Raw genomic sequence first — 18,143 nt, 5'->3', positions numbered from 1 at the left:
GGGCCTCTCACTGTTGTGGCCTCTCCCGTTGTGGAGCACAGGCTCCGGACGCGCAGGCTCAGCGGCCATGGCTCACGGGCACAGCTGCTCCGCGGCATGTGGGATCTTCCCGGACCGGGGCACGAACCCGTGTCCCCTGCATCGGCAGGCGGACTCCCAACCACTGCGCCACCAGGGAAGCCCTGAAGCTATTTTTGAAAGGGACTTGATTTGGGTTTTTATAATGCAACAAAGTATATAATAAAAGGAAGGGGGCTCAGTATCCCCCTTACAGGTTACAGCCTTCACAAACAGCATGAATTTGTTTCTGTGGAGGGTTTTACTGTCCTGTAGCATGGTATGTACAATCTTTTATGTGACCCAGCACTAGATGATATCTAAAAACCTGATGCAGAACGTCCATGGACATCTGTTGAACAATCCACTAGAAAGAGGGGTAGGGTGAGTTTATGCTGTGTGTGTGGTATGGGTTTTTCTTCCAGAGTTAAAAATAAGAACAGGGGCTTCCCTGGTGGGGCAGTGGTTAAGAATCCGCCTGCCAATGCAGGGGACACGGGTTCGAGCCCTGCTCTGAGAAGATCCCACATGCCGCGGAGCAGCTAAGCCTGTGCGCCACAACTACTGAGCCTGCACTCTAGAGCCCATGAGCCACAACTACTGAAGCCCGCGCACCTAGACCCCATGCTCCACAACAACAGAAGCACTGCAATGAGAAGCCCATGTGCCGCAACGAAGAGTAGCCCCCGCTTGCTGCAACTAGAGAAAGCCTGTGTGCAACAACAAAGACCCAACACAGCCATAAACAAACAAACAAATAAATAAATTTAATTAAAAAAAACAGTGGGCGGCCTGGCCAGAGAGGGTGGGGCTTATGCAACTAAGCCCATGCACCACAACTACTGAGCCTGTGCTCTAGAGCCCGCAAGCCACAACTCCTGAGCCCATGTGCCACAACAACTGAAGCCCGCGTGCCTAGAGCCCATGCTCCCAACAAGAGAAACCACCACAATGAGAAGCCTGTGCGCCACAACCAGAGAAGAGCCCGCATGCAGCAACGAAGACCCAACACAGTCAAAAATAAAATAAATAAATTTATTAAAAAAAAAAAAACGTAATGTGCAGTGCTTCAGGAGAATTTCAACTAGTGATAATTTTTTTTTCTTCACTACTCTATAAATGTCTTTCTAATTAATCTTTTTCAACTGCAGAGCACTAACAGCTCTTAAATTTTTGTTTTTAGGTGATTGAAGTATATGACTTGACTAAAGTGAAGTTAAAATATTGGTAAGTTTTCTCCTGGTATGTGTCATAGGCTTGGTACACAGGGGCTTTATCTACTACCCATAGTAAGTTGGTAAAGGATTCCCATCTGCAGCAGTTCTGGGATTACAGCCTGGTGCCATGATTTCCTCCTGCAGCCTCCAAGTCTATTCAGTTTCCTGAGGAAGAGAAGGAAACCTCATTAAGAACACACTGTGTGTAAAACACTTCACATATGTGACAACTTATTTAATCCCACAACAAAGCAGGACCTCAGCTCAGAGGTCTGTGACTTTCCCCTGGGTCATAGCTACCCTTCCCTGCACGGCCTCATTTGGCACCTCTTTATGTGTTCATTACCAACAGAGGTGGGACAAACCAGATACATCTGACTTCAAGGCCTATGCTAAAGAGAATGCCAAAAGGATTACTATTTGGGGGGCCAAAATCTGCTTTTTAGAATGAAAATGGGATGTGTTTGTGCCTGTATGATGCACAAATATTTGAACCTCCATTATGGTAAGGCGCTGTGCTGGCATCTAGAATATTCCGTTCAGTAAGCTTCCTTAACAGGCTTACCTTCTCGAGGGTGTGTAAGGGATCAGTTCCTGGGCTGACTCAAGCAGTGTTTGCCAGCAGAGAAGTGGATAAAGCAAATGCATAATAGCACTGACCCCTGCAGATTCTGATTATCTTTTAGTCTTGTTGGGGCCTTCTGTACCTCAGGGTCTGCACTTGAGACCTGCCCTCTTAAGAGACAGTGGTGGGTAAGAGTGAGGGTTCTAGAGTCAGGCTTCCCTGGGTTTGGGTTATGACGACTTCATTTTATTGCTCTGTGAAATTGGGCAAGTCACTTAACCTCTTTGAGTTTGTTTTCTCATCAGAGAAATGAAACCAATAATCAGGTTGCTGGGTTAGGAAGATGACATGAGATAATACTGGTAAAGCATATAGCACAGTGCCTGGTTAAAAACAGCGGTTCCAGATGCAAGCTGTTATATATAGGATAGACAACAAGGTCCTACTGTATAGCATGGGAAACTATTTTCAGCATCCTGTAATAAACCATAATGGAAAGGCTATGAAAAAGAATGTATATATAATTGAATCACTTTGCTGTACAGCAGAAATTAACAGAACATTGTAAATCAACTATACTTCAATAAAATAAATATTTTAAAAAGCAGAGGTTTTCCATAAGTGATAATTTTTTTAAAGTATTCTTAACCTTAAACATTTTCCTTAAAATTGTAAATGATTTATCTTCATGCTCATTATCTGAAATCATTCGCCTCTCTTTGCTCCCAAGCCCACCCCTCCTCCCAGGTATTTTTCCTTTGCTTGGGATCCATTCCTCCCCATCCACATACCCGTTCACCCAATCCATGAGTGCTGGTTCTTCTGCTTGTTAGGAAAACAAGCTGCCTCGCTTGGCTTTACACTTTTAAGACATTCATCCCTTTTTAAGAAAGCTCCTTTTCAAGCCAAACTACTAGTATGCATCCTGAGAAAACACATTAACAGTGTCTATTTCTGAGTACTCTTTATCCAAGTCCAAATGCCATGGGGCTGAGGCCAGATTGATTTCCTTCTGAACTGGCCTGGTGGCCACAAATGTCTTGGGAGGTCCTAGAGGACTAATTCTCTGTATCAACCTCAGGAGAATTGACTATTTATGACCTCATTTATTGTCTCTTATTTAAAAGTTCTATAGTTAAACTTTTATTTTGATACAATAGTAGACTCACTCGCCTGTGTTTTAAGAGTAACTCTTCCAGCCACCATCTCTAATGATCTGTGAGCCCATCTTGCAAAGCCTGGTATTAAAAAGTATCTCTGTTTTTCAGTGGTGTGCATTTCAATTCTCAAGCCATAGCTCCCACCATTGAGCAGATTGACCAGTCTTTTGGTGCGACCCATCCTGGAGGTAAGCCAAGTCCATTTGATTCCTCTGGTCATCTGTAGCCATGTTCCTGTCGGATTTGGGGATTGGTATTTGGGTGTGAAGGAAAGCTCTTTCCTCTTGTTTTCAGTCTAGTAGGTCAGTTCAGAAATGAGACACAAGGAAGGTGTTGCCAGCCATTACTCCCTGCCAGGCTGGTTTGTGTTCACAACTTCTGATGCCATTCAACCATGCCATTTCTTCTCCCCACTCCCACAGTGTACAACTCCGCTGAGCAGCTCTTCCACCTCAACTTCAGAGGACTGTCTTTCTCTTTTCAGCTAGATTCATGGACTGAGGCTCCCAAGTACGAGGTTAGCCTTTCTCTTTCCCTGATATTTATTGCCCGGTGCCCAGGTGATACGGGTCAGCAGAGTACCATTGGAGGAGGCTGGATAGGTGCTCTTTCTTTGGTTTCCTGATCTCTGAGGTCTTCGGAGGCCAATGGGGGGTACAGTGGGGGAAGCTGATAGAACAAAGCCCAGGCTGGCATTCCCAGGAAGAGGGCGCTTTCAACTGAAGAGTGAGGTCGAGCTCACTTTGCAGAGGTAAATCCACGTCGTGTGCTTTAAAACTCCAAATCACCACAGTTTTTCTTAATGGCCTGGAATTTGAGAGAATTCATCCTTAGGCAACAGCATCCTTAGTGTTATGAAATGATAGCTTTTTGTAAGTTTTACATTTTATTAAAGGAGGCATTTCTACATTTTCTCCCTGATGAAGGAATGAAAAGCTAAGTAAAATTAAAGATGAACTTGCATGATTAGGTGAATTTATTGACCTGGAGACAGGTTGGACTGTGTGCTTTGACCTGGCCAGTTTTTTTTTTAATATCAAGAGTTTTAATAATCTTGATAAATAAAACAAGCAAACTTCAAAGTTTCTCAGGAAACCACAGTCCCATCTTTCTACACTGTAGGTAACCATACCCATTTTTATAGATGAGGAAATAGATACAGAAAATTTGTACCGGGTAAGGCAGTACCAGTAGCAGAGTTCTATCTGAAACTGAGATATTCCTATTCTAAATTCCTTACTTTCGTGACCTGGCCAGTTCTTGAAGACCATATGAGTGTCAGGAAAGTGCCAGAGCCTGAGTCGCATGGCCCACAGTGTGCTTTTATTAAAATATTTGTCTTGTGTTTGCAGCCCAATTTTGCCCATGGTCTGGCTTCTCTCCAGATACCACACGGAGCAACTGTGAAACGAATGTACATCTACAGTGGAAACAGCCTACAGGATACCAAGTACGTGTAGGGGAGCACAAGCTTCATGCTAAGGCCATGGGCTCCCTGGGAGGGAGGGCAAAAGCCTCTGCTCACTGTGCCTTCCCCCAGGGCTCCCGCGATGCCCCTGAGCTGTTTCTTGGGCAATGTGTACGCTGAGAGTGTAGATGTTCTTCGAGATGGAACTGGACCCTCAGGTTTACGACTTCGCCTACTTGCCGCAGGTCAGTTACTGGCTTTGGGGTGGTGGATTCTCCGTTATATCCTTGTTGTGATAGTCTAAAATCCCACGTCCTTAGGATAGTTGGTAGAAGACAAATGGTGCTGATGTTTATGGTTAAAAGTTTTCATTTAAATTTGTGAAGGGACAAGACAGTCTTATTTTGAGCAAATCTTAATAAATGGCAGCAAAACTTCTTCCCTCGGCAGGTACATCAGCCTCTGTGTACTTATGTAGCTTTGCAGTGGTTCCTGCGTCCTGGAGATATATCTTATGGGCTCAGTGTTGTATGTTGTCTCGTTTTCCACCCTTTGTGCTAATTTCTCAGAGTAGACTGGCAAGAGGAGTTTGTTGAATTGTGGTATAGCCATACCCTGCTCAGTTTTGTTGACTGTGAACAAAAAGAGTTGCTGCCTTCAGTAGCTGGTCTCTCCAGGATTCACGCCTTATCTTGTATTTTCTTGTGTGGACAATCTCAACTCCTTCGGACCTTTGGATTATACTTAGTGGTACCAAGATCCTCCTGTGTGTAGTTTGCCTCCATAAAGACGGCCTGGGGACTTTGAGCTCCATGATGGGGCTGTGCCTTAATGGAGTTCACATTCTAGCCAGTGTTTGTTTGTAAGCTGGGGTCTTGCATCAGTTTCTGGGGCATCCGTTCTCAACCGTTTAGAGTCTGGTATATAAACTGTGAACTCACTCCCCTGAACAATTAGTTCACAGCCTCCAGGTTAGAAATTTCTTTTCTTTTCTTTTTTTTAATAATTAATTATATATATAATTTTTTTTAATAAATTTATTTATTTTTTTAGCTGCGTTGGGTTTTCATTACTGGACACAGCCTTTCTCTAGTTGCGGTGATCGGGGTCTATTCTTGCGGTGCATGGGCCTCTCATTGCAGTGTCTTCTCTTGTTGTGGAGCACGGGCTCTAGGCGCACGGGCTTCAGTAGTTGTGGCTCCCCGGCTCTAGAGTGCAGGCTCAGTAGTTGTGGAGCACGGCTTAGTTGCTCCGCGGCATGTGGGATCTTCCCGGACCGGGGCACGAACCCGTGTCCCCTGCATCGGCAGGCAGACTCTCAACCACTGCACCACCAGGGAAGCCCCTACAGTGATGCTTTTAACATGGAAGGTCCATTCAATTGTCTTGATCCCCACAATAATTTATAGGATGACTCATTCCAGGGAATCAGAAACTAAAATAGTATCCTAAAAAGAACTAAGGGTAATTTACCTGAGGAGGCTTCAGGTAGAGTGAGACAAGAGAGGAGGCTCACCTGTAAAGGGTGTGTCCCCTGTAGCCCTACCTGGACATTCACAAGTATCTGGTACTTGGAGACATGGGCACACAGTCCACCTTGACAGGACTTTTGGTGGGTTCCATAGGTCACCCAGGCTTGCCTAAGTGCAGGATTTATAGACAGAGGTTAATGTAGACCGTGGTTTTTCCCAAGACCTAGTTAATTTACACACAGCTGTGTGTGTGTATGTGTCAGGAGTGGGATTTGAAACAGCTCTTACTTTGCCACTCAGTTTATATGTGCTGTGACTTAAGACTCTTGGGTTAGTTGGAGAACTCAGTACCTCTTTGTTTCAGAGTTTGGATCCCTGAAGTCTTCCGTATATAACAAATGGATTGTTATACAAGAAAGAGCTTTGTCAGCTATAAAGCCCTGTGTAGAGTAAGGTGATGGTGGTGGTTATCATGGTACCAGGAATTGCAGTCCTTGGTTTCTTGGCTTCCTTTTATAATTTTGAGCAAAACACTTTGTCTTCTCATCCACAGAATGGGGGAAATTTTACTCTTGGTGTGTCTGTTGCTATTCCACAACCACTTCTGTGTATGTGTGTGTTTAACTAGAACCATTTCTGAAATGTATTAGGCAAAGTCAGGGTTGAAAGATTCTTCCCAACGAAGAAACTTCTGGCAAATCAGGTTTTTTTCTTTCTCCCACTTGCCTGGTTTGTCTCTTTTGAGTGTTAGTGGGTCTGGTGTTTGTAGAATTAGGGAGTTAAAAGTTAGTGTGTGCTTTGCTCTTGGCTCTTTTATAGAGTGATCTTCAGGTCCAGTCTCAGGTTGGGGGTTACCATTGAGAAGTACTTTTTTTTTTTTAATATATTTTATTTTTATTTATTATTTTTGGTTGTGTTGGGTCTTCATTGCTTCATGCGGGCTTCCTCTAGTTGCAGTGTACATGCTTCTCATTGCGGTGGCTTCTCGTTGTGGAGCACAGGCTCTAGAGCGCGGGCTTCAGTAGATGCAGCACGTGGGCTCAGTAGTTGTGGGTTGTGGGCTCTAGAGCACAGGCTCAGTAGTTGTGGCGCACGGCCTTAGTTGCTCCGTGGCATGTGGGATTTTCCCGGATCAGGGCTTGAACCCATGTCCCCTGCATTGGCAGGCAGATTCTTAACCACTGCTCCACAAGAGAAGCCCCAAGAAGTACTTCTTTTTTGGGGGGGCGGTACGCGGGCCTCTCACTGCTGTGGCCTCTCCCGTTGCAGAGCACAGGCCCCAGACGCGCAGGCTCAGCGGCCACGGCTCATGGGCCCAGCCGCTCTGCGGCATGTGGGATCCTCCCGGACCGGGGCACAAACCTGCGTCCCCTGCATCGGCAGGCAGACTCTCAACCACTGCGCCACCAGGGAAGCCCCCCCGAGAAGTACTTCTTAACGTAAATCCTTGTATCTTGTCAGGACCTGGAAAGTGACAAGCGATAATAGCACCCATTTATATATTTCCGTAGCACCTGTGCTGCTGTTTATTGCACCACAGTTGTGATGGTCTGATTGGAATCTTCATGCCATAAGCTCCAGTGTGGGCAGAGACTGCGCCTATTCTGCTCACCATTGTTTCCTCAGCATCTAGCAAAGTGTCCTAGCCCATGGTGTCAATGACTGAGTACTTGCTGAGTCAGTGAATGACTTTTCTAGAGCTCTGTATCACTTTTGTGGGATTGAGTGAATCTCTCGCATTATTTTGAGTAGATAGTGATCTCTTCTAGCATCTCAAGTCCTGGTGACTTGGTACTTCAGCTTACATGCAGTCTTTCCCCTCAGCCAAACCTGATAATGCAGCGTGCAGCCACTGGCCTCTCTAGGGCTCCCGGGACCCTGGGCTGCAGGGTCACAGGCGCTGACTGGGAACCTGACCACCTGTACCTTGTTCTCTCCAGGTTGTGGACCCGGCTTATTAGCAGATGCCAAGATGCGGGTATTTGAACGCTCAGTGTATTTTGGCGATTCCTGCCAAGATGTTCTTAGCATGCTTGGCTCTCCACACAAGGTCTTCTACAAGTCAGAAGACAAGGTAGGGAAAATGTGTTTATAAAGTGAATAGGTGGTGTCTCTCTCTCTCTCTCTTTTTTTTTTAATCAACTTTAACTTAATACTGAGTAAATGTAAACTGCTGTTTTCCCATAGGACCTGCTGTATTAAAGCTGATGGAAAAGTAAATTGAAAGCTCTTTTCCGACCCCTGTTGGTCAGATTGTTGTGCCTTTCCTTGGAGACGAAGGCACAGTCTATAGTCAACCAAAGCTGGCTGGGTTATTCGGCACGAGCATGTGGGACTCCCACACTCTTGCTTCCCCAACAGATTAACATTATACAAGAAACACAATTTGTAGACTCATTTAATCCAAGAATTAAATGTATTAAGGGGTTGGATTTTAATTCATTGTTATTTTTTCCCCAACAGATGAAGATTCATTCTCCTTCTCCTCATAAGCAAGTTCCATCGAAGTGCAATGACTACTTTTTTAACTACTTCACTCTCGGAGTGGTAAGTTGTGATTCCTTAGAGAAGCGTTCCATTTCTGTGGGAGTGTGCAGTGCCCCTGGGCATACCTGTGTGCATACATGCAGCTTTCACCATGCCTGGCTGCAGGAAACCTCGCCCTTGCTGGCTTTACCAGGGTTGTCTTGCATTGGCATTGGTACCCCCAAAGTAGACCTTTCCTGTCACCACCATTGCTGAGAAACACTGGGTTCTCTGGTATGTCTTCATTTCTTTTCTGAGAGAAGCATGCTCCACAAGTAGAGGCTGCAGGAGTCATTCAGGTTAAGATATTTTGGGAACTGCTGTTTTGTAGAGCATAGGACCCTCTTCTGGAGCCAAAAAACAGGTAGACAAAAAAGGCTTAAAGTCTGGGAGTGTGCTCGTGTATTTTTAGGGGATTTCCCCAGAGGCATTGCTGCGGCCCTGTGCTCTGGACGTACGGTGCTGAATGGAGCTGTGGCCATCAGTGCTGACAGTCCAGCTGGTAGATGTGTGTGTGAGAGAAATGATAGTGTAAAGAAAACTGCACCAGCGGGATAGAGCTCAGAGGGCAGGGCTAGCCTGGATATTGGGTTTTCTAACCTTTCAGCTTTCTAGGGCCTGGGACCCAGAAGCAGCAAAGAAATGGTACACTCCAGAGAGGGAGAAAGGAGGAGGACTGGGTCTGCCAGTGTGGAAAAGACCAAAGAGGAGCCGGGAGTAGCAGGGGAGAGGCAATGGGATCATAAACTCTTGAGGGTAGGATGGTGGCAGGAGGGAATGGCACTGTTGTAAGCTGAACCTCTTTTTTTTTTTTTTTTTTTTAATGTTTATTTTATTTATTTATTTGGTTGCACTGGGTCTTAGCTGCAGCAGGCAGACTCCTTAGTTGCATTTCGCCAGCTCCTTTAGTTGCAGCACGTGTGCTTCTTAGTTGGGGCTTACCGGCTCCTTAGTTGTGGCAGGTGGGCTCCTTAGTTGCAGCATGCATGTGAGATCTAGTTCCCTGACCAGGGATCAAACCCGGGCCCCCTGAATTGGGAGCGTGGAGTCTTAACCACTGCGCCACCAGGGAAGTCCCAAGCTGAACCTCTTTTTGAGTTCAAGGGCCAGTGATGATAGGTGTCAGGGAAGATGGAACGAATGGACCAGCCCTGATGGGACATGGTGTGGCTATTGGTGGAGGGCTGGAGTCAGGGGTAACCCTGGGGTCTCAGGCAGAACAGCTGACAGGATGTGAACCTGAGAAGGGTGTGGCAGGGTACGAAGAGGTGTTTGATAGGCAGTGTCAAATCCAGATCTGAGTCCTGGCTAGAGGCTAGCCTTTACTTCAGTTCCAAGGGTTGCTGACTCCCACAGAGAGGGTCTGTGGAAGCCAGAAGGGTCTGGCAGGTCATGGCATTCAGAATAGCCAGGTGCCTTGAGTCCCTTGAGAGTCAGGTGGCCCCTGAATCTTCTTGTTAGCCTGTAAGCCAAAATCTGTGCTCGGTTACTTTTTTTTTTTTTTTGCGGTACGCGGGCCGCTCACTGTTGTGGCCTCTCCCGTTGCGGAGCGCAGGCTCAGCGGCCATGGCTCACGGGCCCAGCCGCTCCGCGGCATGTGGGATCTTCCCGGACTGGGTCATGAACCCGTGTCCCTTGCATTGGCAGGCGGACTCTCAACCACTGCACCACCAGGGAAGCCCTTTTTAACATCTTTTAAAAAATATGGAACACTTCACGAATTTGCATGTCATCCTTGTGCAGGGGCCATGCTAATCTTCTCTGTATCATTCCAACTTTAGTATACGTGCTGCTGAAGCAAGCACTCGGTTACATTTTTTATCAGGTGTTTTTGGTCAGGAAAGATGTCCCTGACCGTGTTTGAGTTCCCAAGCAGTGGGAGCTGTAGTCCCTTGTGCCTTTTGGGCCTACTGGTACAAGGTTTGGAATGACGAGGCCTGTAGATGGTTCGGTGTATGTCGTCATCCCTTCGCACTCAGCCTCAGCTGTCCCCTTGATTGTTATTTGGGAGAAAGCTGTTCCCCAAGGGCATCCCCATTGTGGAGTGGGTGTCTCTAAGTTGGACATGCCCTCGAAAGCCCCCTGCCCTGCCTCAGTAACTTTCCCCACTTGGGCATCCTTGTTTTTTATCCCAGGACATCCTCTTTGATGCGAATACACACAAAGTGAAGAAATTTGTCCTACACACCAATTACCCTGGACATTATAATTTTAATATGTGAGTATACCTGTACCTGCCCCTCCAGGAAAGAGAGCTTGTGGCTTTGGATGTTTGCTATTTCATGGAAAGCAAACATTTCCTGAGTGTTGGCTCTGTTCCTGGTATAGTACCCATTTCCTTATATCTCTCCATTTATACCCATTTTACAAATAGGGAAATAGATTCAGAAAGCTTGGCCTCTTATCTGAGGTGATAGGGTCTTCAGAGCCCCCAAGCTGTGCCCTTTTTGGTTTGACTCCAGTGCCCAGATCTGGCCTCTCCCAGGGAACACTGTGTCAGGCCCAGAGCCAGGACTTTGGGCAAGTGTGCTTGATCCTGTTTTTCCTGGGGTGCAGAGTTGAGATGTGGGGGTGGTCAAGGCCTCCCAAGGGGTTCAGCCTTTACCCATCTGCCTTCTTTCTCTAGTTATCACCGCTGTGAGTTCAAGATCCCACTAACCGTAAAGAGAGGTGAGTAGTCAGTGTCCTCAGGGTAAGGAAAGGATTTTAGAATCAATCTCTCATGATGAGAAGAGATTGATCCATGCAGGGAGGGTGGCAGTGGTTGGGTTTGTGGCGTCTTTGCCCACCTGCTCCTGCCCATAGCCTCAGCTCCTCTGGGTTGGGCTCTGTGTTCTGGGGCCCACAGTGTTCTTGGTCTGTAGTCTCCTGGAGGCCCTCAAGGTCTTGTCCTGTGACCATGGGATTGCTGGTTTCCAAACTTCAATCCCAGTGCATAGGGTGGCTAGGGCTGGGGTCACAGGTGGGCTGAGACATCTACCTGAGCAGGTGTGGAACTGAATCTGGGCCAGGCCAGATACCAACCACCCTGTGTTGTCTTTTCAGAAAACACAGATGGTCAGACAGAAACATGCACGACCTACAGCAAGGTAAGCTCCTATTTTCCCACCTGATGCAGTCTGAAAATGAGGTAGGCATGAGTCTGCCAGCAGTCTGGGTTCCCATGTCCTTTGGGCCAGCCATTTGTCACGGGTAGGGTCGGGTCCCTGCTAATCCCCTGTCACCCGCATCCCTCTTACAGTGGGACAACATCCAGGACCTCCTGGGCCACCCTGTGGAGAAACCTGTTGTCCTGCACAGGTGAGCGGGAGGTTGCTGCCTCTGATCACCCCATCTGGGTCCTCACAGCCCAGAAGGCCCAGGGAGCCCTAGCAGTGGGTATGGCTTAATGACAGAAACGACAAACTTCTGATGTTGCCACAAACATGCTTCCTGCTGCAACCCTGCGTGTTAGGACTAGGCCAGCTGTTCTGCATGTTTACTCACACCAGAGAGGCTGCCCCTTGGGTTAGCTCCCCCCTCTCCCACCTACCTCCAGGTATGGGGACCTTTTTGCCTCTAGTTATTCAGAAAGGGAGGCAGTTTTGACTAGCTGTCCTGGGCCCCCTTTTCCCTATCAAAGCTGCAACCTGCTTTAGTTCACAGCCCAATACCTGGTTGCATCCTGCCTGACGCTCCCTCTCCCTCCTGACTTTGCACCACTCCAGTCCAACTGCATGTTAACTTTCTGTGCCAGCTGGACTATGTAGGATTTGGTGCTTGAATGAGGCCCATCGCTATGCCTAGGACCTCAAGGGCCTGTGTGGGAAACGCTCACAGCTATGAGGGACCACTGGCTAATAGCCCCCATCCCAAAAGGAACCGGATGCCCTGCCTGGCCTTGGCCTCTGTCTGCCCCTCTAACTGTGGCTTCCCCGGCCTCAGGTCCTCCTCCCCAAACAACACCAACCCATTTGGCTCCACGTTCTGCTTTGGTCTTCAGCGGATGATCTTTGAGGTAAGCCCTGGGGGTTGAGTGGCCGGTGGTCATGGCGAGGACAGGCAAGTGATTGAGAGGGAGATTGGGGAGGGCCTGAGGGCCCTGCTGGGCAGGTTAATCCAACAAGATGAGAGGAAATGGGGATCCCACATTTATATTTGAAAATGTGAGTACAATAGGAAAGGTAACCACAGAGCAAGTGGGGCTCAGTCCGGGGGTGTTGGGGGCCTTTAAATGCCATGTGAATGAACGTGCTGTGGGGTGAGTGGCTATGGAGGCCGCACTGGCTTGGGAGAAGAATGGGCTGCCCCTGTTTGCCCATCTGGATGCCATACCTTCAGCAGACCTCTAGCAGTTCCAGAAGGACTGGACAAATGGGTGTGGTGAAGTTTATATATCCCAGAGAAACAGGCAGACACAGGAGCAGAGATGACCCCCTTAGCATGAGTTGGGGGGTGTTGAGGGGTCAGTCCAGCCCCGTGTGCAGGTGGGTTGCACACACAACCTCCAGCCCCTGTGCACAGGAGCTGCCTCAAGTCCCTTCTCTTCAGTCACAGCACAGAACTGACGCCACTGCCGGTTTTTGTGGGTCTGATTGCCTGCTCTGCTTACATCCCTTCAACTCCTCCCCCTTGATTCGCTGTCCTCTTCTCATAACAGGTCATGCAGAACAACCACATTGCCTCGGTGACCCTTTATGGCCCCCCCAGGCCTGGTGCCCACCTGAGAACCGCGGAACTCCCCTAGGAACATCACCACCCATGCCCCTCTGCCCCATGGAACTGTGTATCGCATCCTGTTCAGCAGGCCACCCTGTGGGTTTTCTTGGACACCTTGCCAGTGTGGAAGGGCTGTTGTGGTATTTTGAGGTGGGGCTCAGGCTGGGTGCTCTGCCATGGGGTGAGAGGCCCAAATATTCTTCTGTGCGATCTCAGCCTGCTGGTGCCAACAGGGGACACAGACTGCAAAGAGAAGCACAAACTCTGAGCCTTGATACCTGGACCCAGGAGCTCTCGACTAACATGTAAGGAGACAGGGTTCTGTCTCCCCTGTCCCCAACACATTGGGAAAACTTGGGGCTTTTTCTCTGGCTGAGGACACAGGCACCCAGACAAGGACAGGGTCCTGCCTTTGGCCCAACATTGCCACATGACCCTTAAGGCAAGCAGGTAGCATGTCCGTAGTACTTGGTTGCAACTTTTGCACTACATCCACTTTAGTTACTTGATGAGCTGGCTGTGGCCAAGGTGGCCCACTTGCCCTTCCCTGTTTCTTTCTTGCACGTGCTCCCTGCCAGGCCCAGTAGGCACACCGAACTGGTTGAAACACAACTTTCTACTATCAAGGTACGTGCCCAGGCCTGGTTCCCACCCCTCTTGGAGCCAGCCTTCAAGGCCGCCTGTTCCCCTACTCTGCCCCAACCTGGCTGGCAGGGCTGCATGTTTCCATCCTGTTTGCCTCTTTGTTTTAATGCCAAAGTTTTAGCCAAAGACATCTTCCTTCTTTTTTTGTGTTTCAGCATTCTGTTCTGCACCGTGGGCTTGGCCCCCCTGCCTCAGCTCTGGGCAGTGTCCCCTGGCCGGGCCCATTCACGGCTCAAGGCCTCTGGGGCTCATGGAGGGCTGGGCTGCTCAGTCTCTTCGTGGGACTTGCTAAGGAAAGTAGCATATGTGCTTTAAAAATATTAATCCTTTTGAAAAGAATTGAGAAGAGAAATGTATAATTTTATCCCATTTTTAATATTTTGGTCTAGCAACTTGTGATACATAGATGACAATTTTGTGAGTTTTTCAAATGTGTGTACAGATTTTTGTAAGTATAGCTCTTTTGTAATTAACTCATGTACAGCCTCATCCTGTATAGTTTAACAATGAATGTGCAGGGGACCTGCCCTGGGTGCCTGTGTGGTGCCTGGGCCTACAGCCAGGCTTGTGTGGCGTTCCCATGACTTTGTGACTGGTGTCTTCCCGTGTGGACTGTGGCCTGGCCAGAGACCCTCACACATCCCACTGTGGGGCAGCCAGGACTGTTCCCATCCTCCTAGCATGGAGGAACCTTCCTCATGCCCTGCCCATACCCCTCCTCCAATAAAGACCTATGCCCTCCACGACAGCTCCCCATGTGCTGTTGCTGGGATGTTTATACTAAAATGAGCGTGGAGGCGTTGATTTTTTTTAGAAAGGGGGTGGTTGAAGAATATGGGGAAACTTACAGCTGGAGGAGTCATCTTAGAAAAAGGTTCCTTGGCTCCTCTGAAGGGGGTAGCACAGGCTCCAGTGGGAGAATGGCACAGTTGTGTGGGTGTAGGTGGGTAGCTGGATATGGAGGAAGACTAGGTAGGACAAGGCGCTCAGTCCCTGTGTGTCTCCATCCCTAATGTTCCAGCTAGCCCAGGGCTCAGGAGGGCTTGGCCCCAGGAAAGCAGATCTAAAGACCTAGACGTGGCTAAGAATGCAGTTTGAAGGGGCAAATAGGAAGCAAAACACCTACTTTCAGATTGAGTTGTGGCAGAATGGCTGCCGGTTCCATGAGGACTGAGGCCAGGCCCCTACCCATCCCTGTGGGGTCCAGCCTTAAGAAAGATCTGCATTTGTTGGCCTCACTCTAGGGGTTCCAAACTAAGAAGTATGGTCAGATTCCATGAGCCTCTGCCACCCCCACCCCCACCCACCTCCCTACTAGGAGGGCCAAGCACGTTCACCTACTTGGCAAAGAGCCTGGTTCTCCACCATCTCAGCCCTGGCTGTCTCAAAGGGCCACCATTAGATTGGTTCCAGATCACCTCCCAATAGGGTGTGTCAGCAGGAACCAACCTCAATCTTCACTCCTTGGGACCTTCTGGAGGAAGACACCTGGATGCCCCTTTCTGGGGAAGAATCACATACACAGCACTAATCCGCCTGGGAAACCTACCCTTCAAGCTACCTCCCACTTACCTCCTGGGTCTGAATGAGGGGGACTTAGAGCTGTGACAGGTGGCTAGGGGCCCCACTGGAAGGGACCCGCAGCGACAGGCCATGGACGCGCACAGGCTGGCCCGTGTGGCCGGTGCAGCAAGTGCCACATAAGCCATATGTCAGCAGCCGAGAGCCCGTGCACTACAACCAGCTCGCGGTAAAAGCAGGGGTCGAAGGTGCGGAGGTGCGGAGCGGCTGAAGGTCGAGGGATGCCAAAGGTGCGGAAAGCAGGGTGAGGCTCAGGCGTGAGACGCAGGCGCTGTAGACACATGCCCAAAAAGACGTCGTCAATGGGGAAAAGCTCAACCTGCGCGCAGGCACCGGCCAGGCGGCGCAGCGTGGCCCCCGAGAGAACGAAGCCGCCGCCGCCTGCGTAGGCCGGGTAGGCGGGCAGGCCGTACACAGCCTCAGGGATGTAGTACTTGCTGGCCCGCACGCGGATTGGCCGCGCCTGCACTATCACGTCACCTGCAAGCAGGTCCTGCTCCGGGTCCCTTGGCGCCAGGAACTCCAGCAGGTTTCCCACGTGCACAAACACGTCGGCGTCGCCCTTAAAGACGAAGCGCACGTCTGGGCAGTAGGCGGAGGCCCAGGCCAGAAAATGGATCTCCTTGAGCGTTAGGTTGAAGAAAGTGTCGTCGAAGGCCCAGAGCAGGATGTCCGCGTACGCACGGCTCTCAGCACGCAGCAGGGCGCTCCAGTGCGTTCGAGTGCCCGCCCCCTCCGCGTCTGCCCCGTCTGTGCCCGCGCCCCGGGGCACGCCCAGCAAAAACACCCGGCGCACTAGCGCCCCCTGCACGCGACCCTCAGCACCCCACGTCTGGCGCACTGCTTGGCGCCGCTCGAAGTCCGCAGCCACCGACTTCACGGCGATGAGCAGGTCGGGTCCGCCGGGGGGTGCGCCATTTCCTCGGCACTTGTGCGGCTGGTTAATGAGGAGAGGGAAGCGCCGCTGGTCCTTGGCTCGAAGATAGCGGCCAAAGTCAAAAGGTCCCGTGGGCGTGGGCGGCTCCGGCGTATCCTCTTCGTAGGCCGGCGGGGCTGCGCCCGCGTCCGGCGCCTGAAATACACGGAGCCCCGGGGTGGGCCCCGGCGCCGCCCTCCCTTGAGCTCGCGGCGCGTTCGTCGTCGGGGCCGCGCCATCGCGCTGCGCATAGAGCAGGAGGCCGAGGGCGGCGCCGAGGAGCAGCGTGAGCGACGCTTCTCCGCGTAGGCGCAGCCTCCGCCTCATGTCCGCCTGGCAGGCGCCCGCGGCCCCTGCGGAGAGACTCAGTCAGGGGCTCAAGACAAGGAAGCCAGCAGCCGGCAGGGGCTCCGGCCCCGCCCTCCCCGGGGGTAGGGCGCGGGAGGCCACACGCCTGGGGTCTCCAGCTGCCGGCTGTTCATCCCCCTCCGTTGTCCTCCTACTTTGGGCCCTGACCCCCCACCGGGATGGGCACCCTGAAGGGTCAAGAAGTTCCTCCTAATAGCCGACTCCCACCCTCTCAGCTCCGGCCTAGCACGGTGCCCCAGAGCCAGAACAGGGAGACGCGGAGCCTCGGCCCCACCCTCTTCCCGCGTTGAGGCTGAATCCCTTCTACCCATCCCTACCCACCACGGCGGTCCTTGGGATCCTGATACACGTTCGGCCCTTGGGAGCGGCGTGGCCCCGGATGCCGGGGCCTCCGGGGCTCAGCGCGGGGTCCCAAGGGCGGCCATGGACGGGGCCTGGGCCAAATGCAACGTTGGCAGGAAGGGGGGCCGGGGCCGCTGCCACGTGACCCTACAGCTGTGTGCGCCCGGACATCTGGAGCTCAGTCAGCTCCGCCCTGGCGCTGCCGGAGCGCTGTCTCCTAGTGGAGACTAATCTCTGAGAGGGATCCTTACGGTCAGCTCTCTCAGGGAAGCTCAAAGAGGTGAGTTCTGGTCTCCGTGCAGGCTCAAACTTCCCAATTCTGCTTTTCCGGGGGTCGGGAAGAAGCACTAACCTTTCTGGTTAGTTTCCCCACCCCTGCCTCTCCGGAGCAGAAAGGGCCTGGGCTGGGCAGGAGCCCCAGCGCAGGAGGGCTTGGCATCGACCCCTCCCAGGCCATCCTTGGAAGTGCCTCTCCTCAGCTTTCCAGGAGCCCTGGTTCCGCAAGACAGGGTCCAAAAAGTGCCCCGGATACATGGCTGCCTCCTCTCTCCTGGCTCTGCCATGCCCGCCAGCAGACACACCACGCACACAAGGACCAACAAAACTGCGTGCGCAATTCTCACAACCCTGGCAGCAGCTGTCATTGATCATGCCCAGATGGGGGACGCTGCCCCTCAGGGAGTTAAGTGACTTGCCCAGGATCGTACAGGCAGAAGGTAAGAGCACTGTCCCAGATCTTCTGGAATTCAGTCCAAGACTCTTTCCTCTGTCCTCCCTTGCCCCTCTCCCTATCCATCCACTTGGATGCAGGAGAGGGGGGCCAAACCTGTCTGCTTTAACTTCACAGGTGAGCACTTCAGTCTGTCTCTCCAGAAGCAGTTCTGAGTTCTTTAGTCCCTAGTGCCCCAGGCCATCATCACCTCCTGCAGGAAGAAATAATCAAGCCTGGGCCCACTGCAGGCCAGGTAGGGCTGGCAGGGATTGGTTTAGCTTGGGGGACTCCTGAAGTAGACCAGTGAGCAAAGGTTTTGATGTGGACACAGGCGGGCAGAGAGGCGCTCTGGAGATTGGGGCCCAGGCCTTGCCCAGCTCTGGCTGCCACCTCTCTCTTCTTGGAACTCAGAGCCTCCAGGTCCCAGCCATGCAGTGGGGCCTGGAGTAGACAACACCCACCCCACCCCGCCCCA

At 50.9% G+C, this 18,143-nt stretch overlaps 2 protein-coding genes and 1 non-coding gene across 3 annotated transcripts in view; 1 reads left to right on the top strand and 2 right to left on the bottom strand.

The window, feature by feature from the left end:
* Positions 1–15,043, top strand: part of PHAF1 (phagophore assembly factor 1) — a 29,177-nt gene extending 14,134 nt beyond the window's left edge. Inside the window, exons 5-17 of the mRNA XM_024733497.1 lie at positions 1,241–1,284; positions 3,108–3,187; positions 3,422–3,516; positions 4,352–4,449; positions 4,540–4,652; positions 7,820–7,953; positions 8,343–8,426; positions 10,541–10,623; positions 11,032–11,075; positions 11,451–11,494; positions 11,647–11,705; positions 12,330–12,402; positions 13,045–15,043. Coding sequence (XP_024589265.1) covers positions 1,241–1,284; positions 3,108–3,187; positions 3,422–3,516; positions 4,352–4,449; positions 4,540–4,652; positions 7,820–7,953; positions 8,343–8,426; positions 10,541–10,623; positions 11,032–11,075; positions 11,451–11,494; positions 11,647–11,705; positions 12,330–12,402; positions 13,045–13,131 — 1,038 coding nt within the window. The 3' untranslated portion in view covers positions 13,132–15,043. The remainder of the gene's footprint in view (positions 1–1,240; positions 1,285–3,107; positions 3,188–3,421; positions 3,517–4,351; positions 4,450–4,539; positions 4,653–7,819; positions 7,954–8,342; positions 8,427–10,540; positions 10,624–11,031; positions 11,076–11,450; positions 11,495–11,646; positions 11,706–12,329; positions 12,403–13,044) is intronic.
* Positions 10,104–10,210, bottom strand: LOC112392457 (U6 spliceosomal RNA). Its single transcript, XR_003001694.1, has one exon. It is a non-coding gene; the product is annotated as a U6 spliceosomal RNA (small nuclear RNA).
* On the bottom strand, positions 14,105–18,089 carry B3GNT9 (UDP-GlcNAc:betaGal beta-1,3-N-acetylglucosaminyltransferase 9). The gene is made up of 2 exons (XM_024733508.1): positions 16,936–18,089; positions 14,105–16,598 (listed from the first exon to the last, which is right to left on the bottom strand). The coding sequence occupies exon 2, from the start codon at positions 16,570–16,572 to the stop codon at positions 15,364–15,366; it is 1,209 nt and encodes a 402-aa protein (XP_024589276.1). The 5' UTR covers positions 16,573–16,598; positions 16,936–18,089; the 3' UTR covers positions 14,105–15,363.
* Positions 18,090–18,143: the final 54 nt, after the last annotated feature.

This window comes from Neophocaena asiaeorientalis, unplaced genomic scaffold, assembly GCF_003031525.2.
Source record: "Neophocaena asiaeorientalis asiaeorientalis breed wild unplaced genomic scaffold, Neophocaena_asiaeorientalis_V1.1 scaffold90, whole genome shotgun sequence".
Taxonomy (NCBI): domain Eukaryota; kingdom Metazoa; phylum Chordata; class Mammalia; order Artiodactyla; family Phocoenidae; genus Neophocaena; species Neophocaena asiaeorientalis.
Note: the sequence above shows the minus strand (reverse complement) of the source record. Positions and strands in the feature narration are given on the sequence as shown.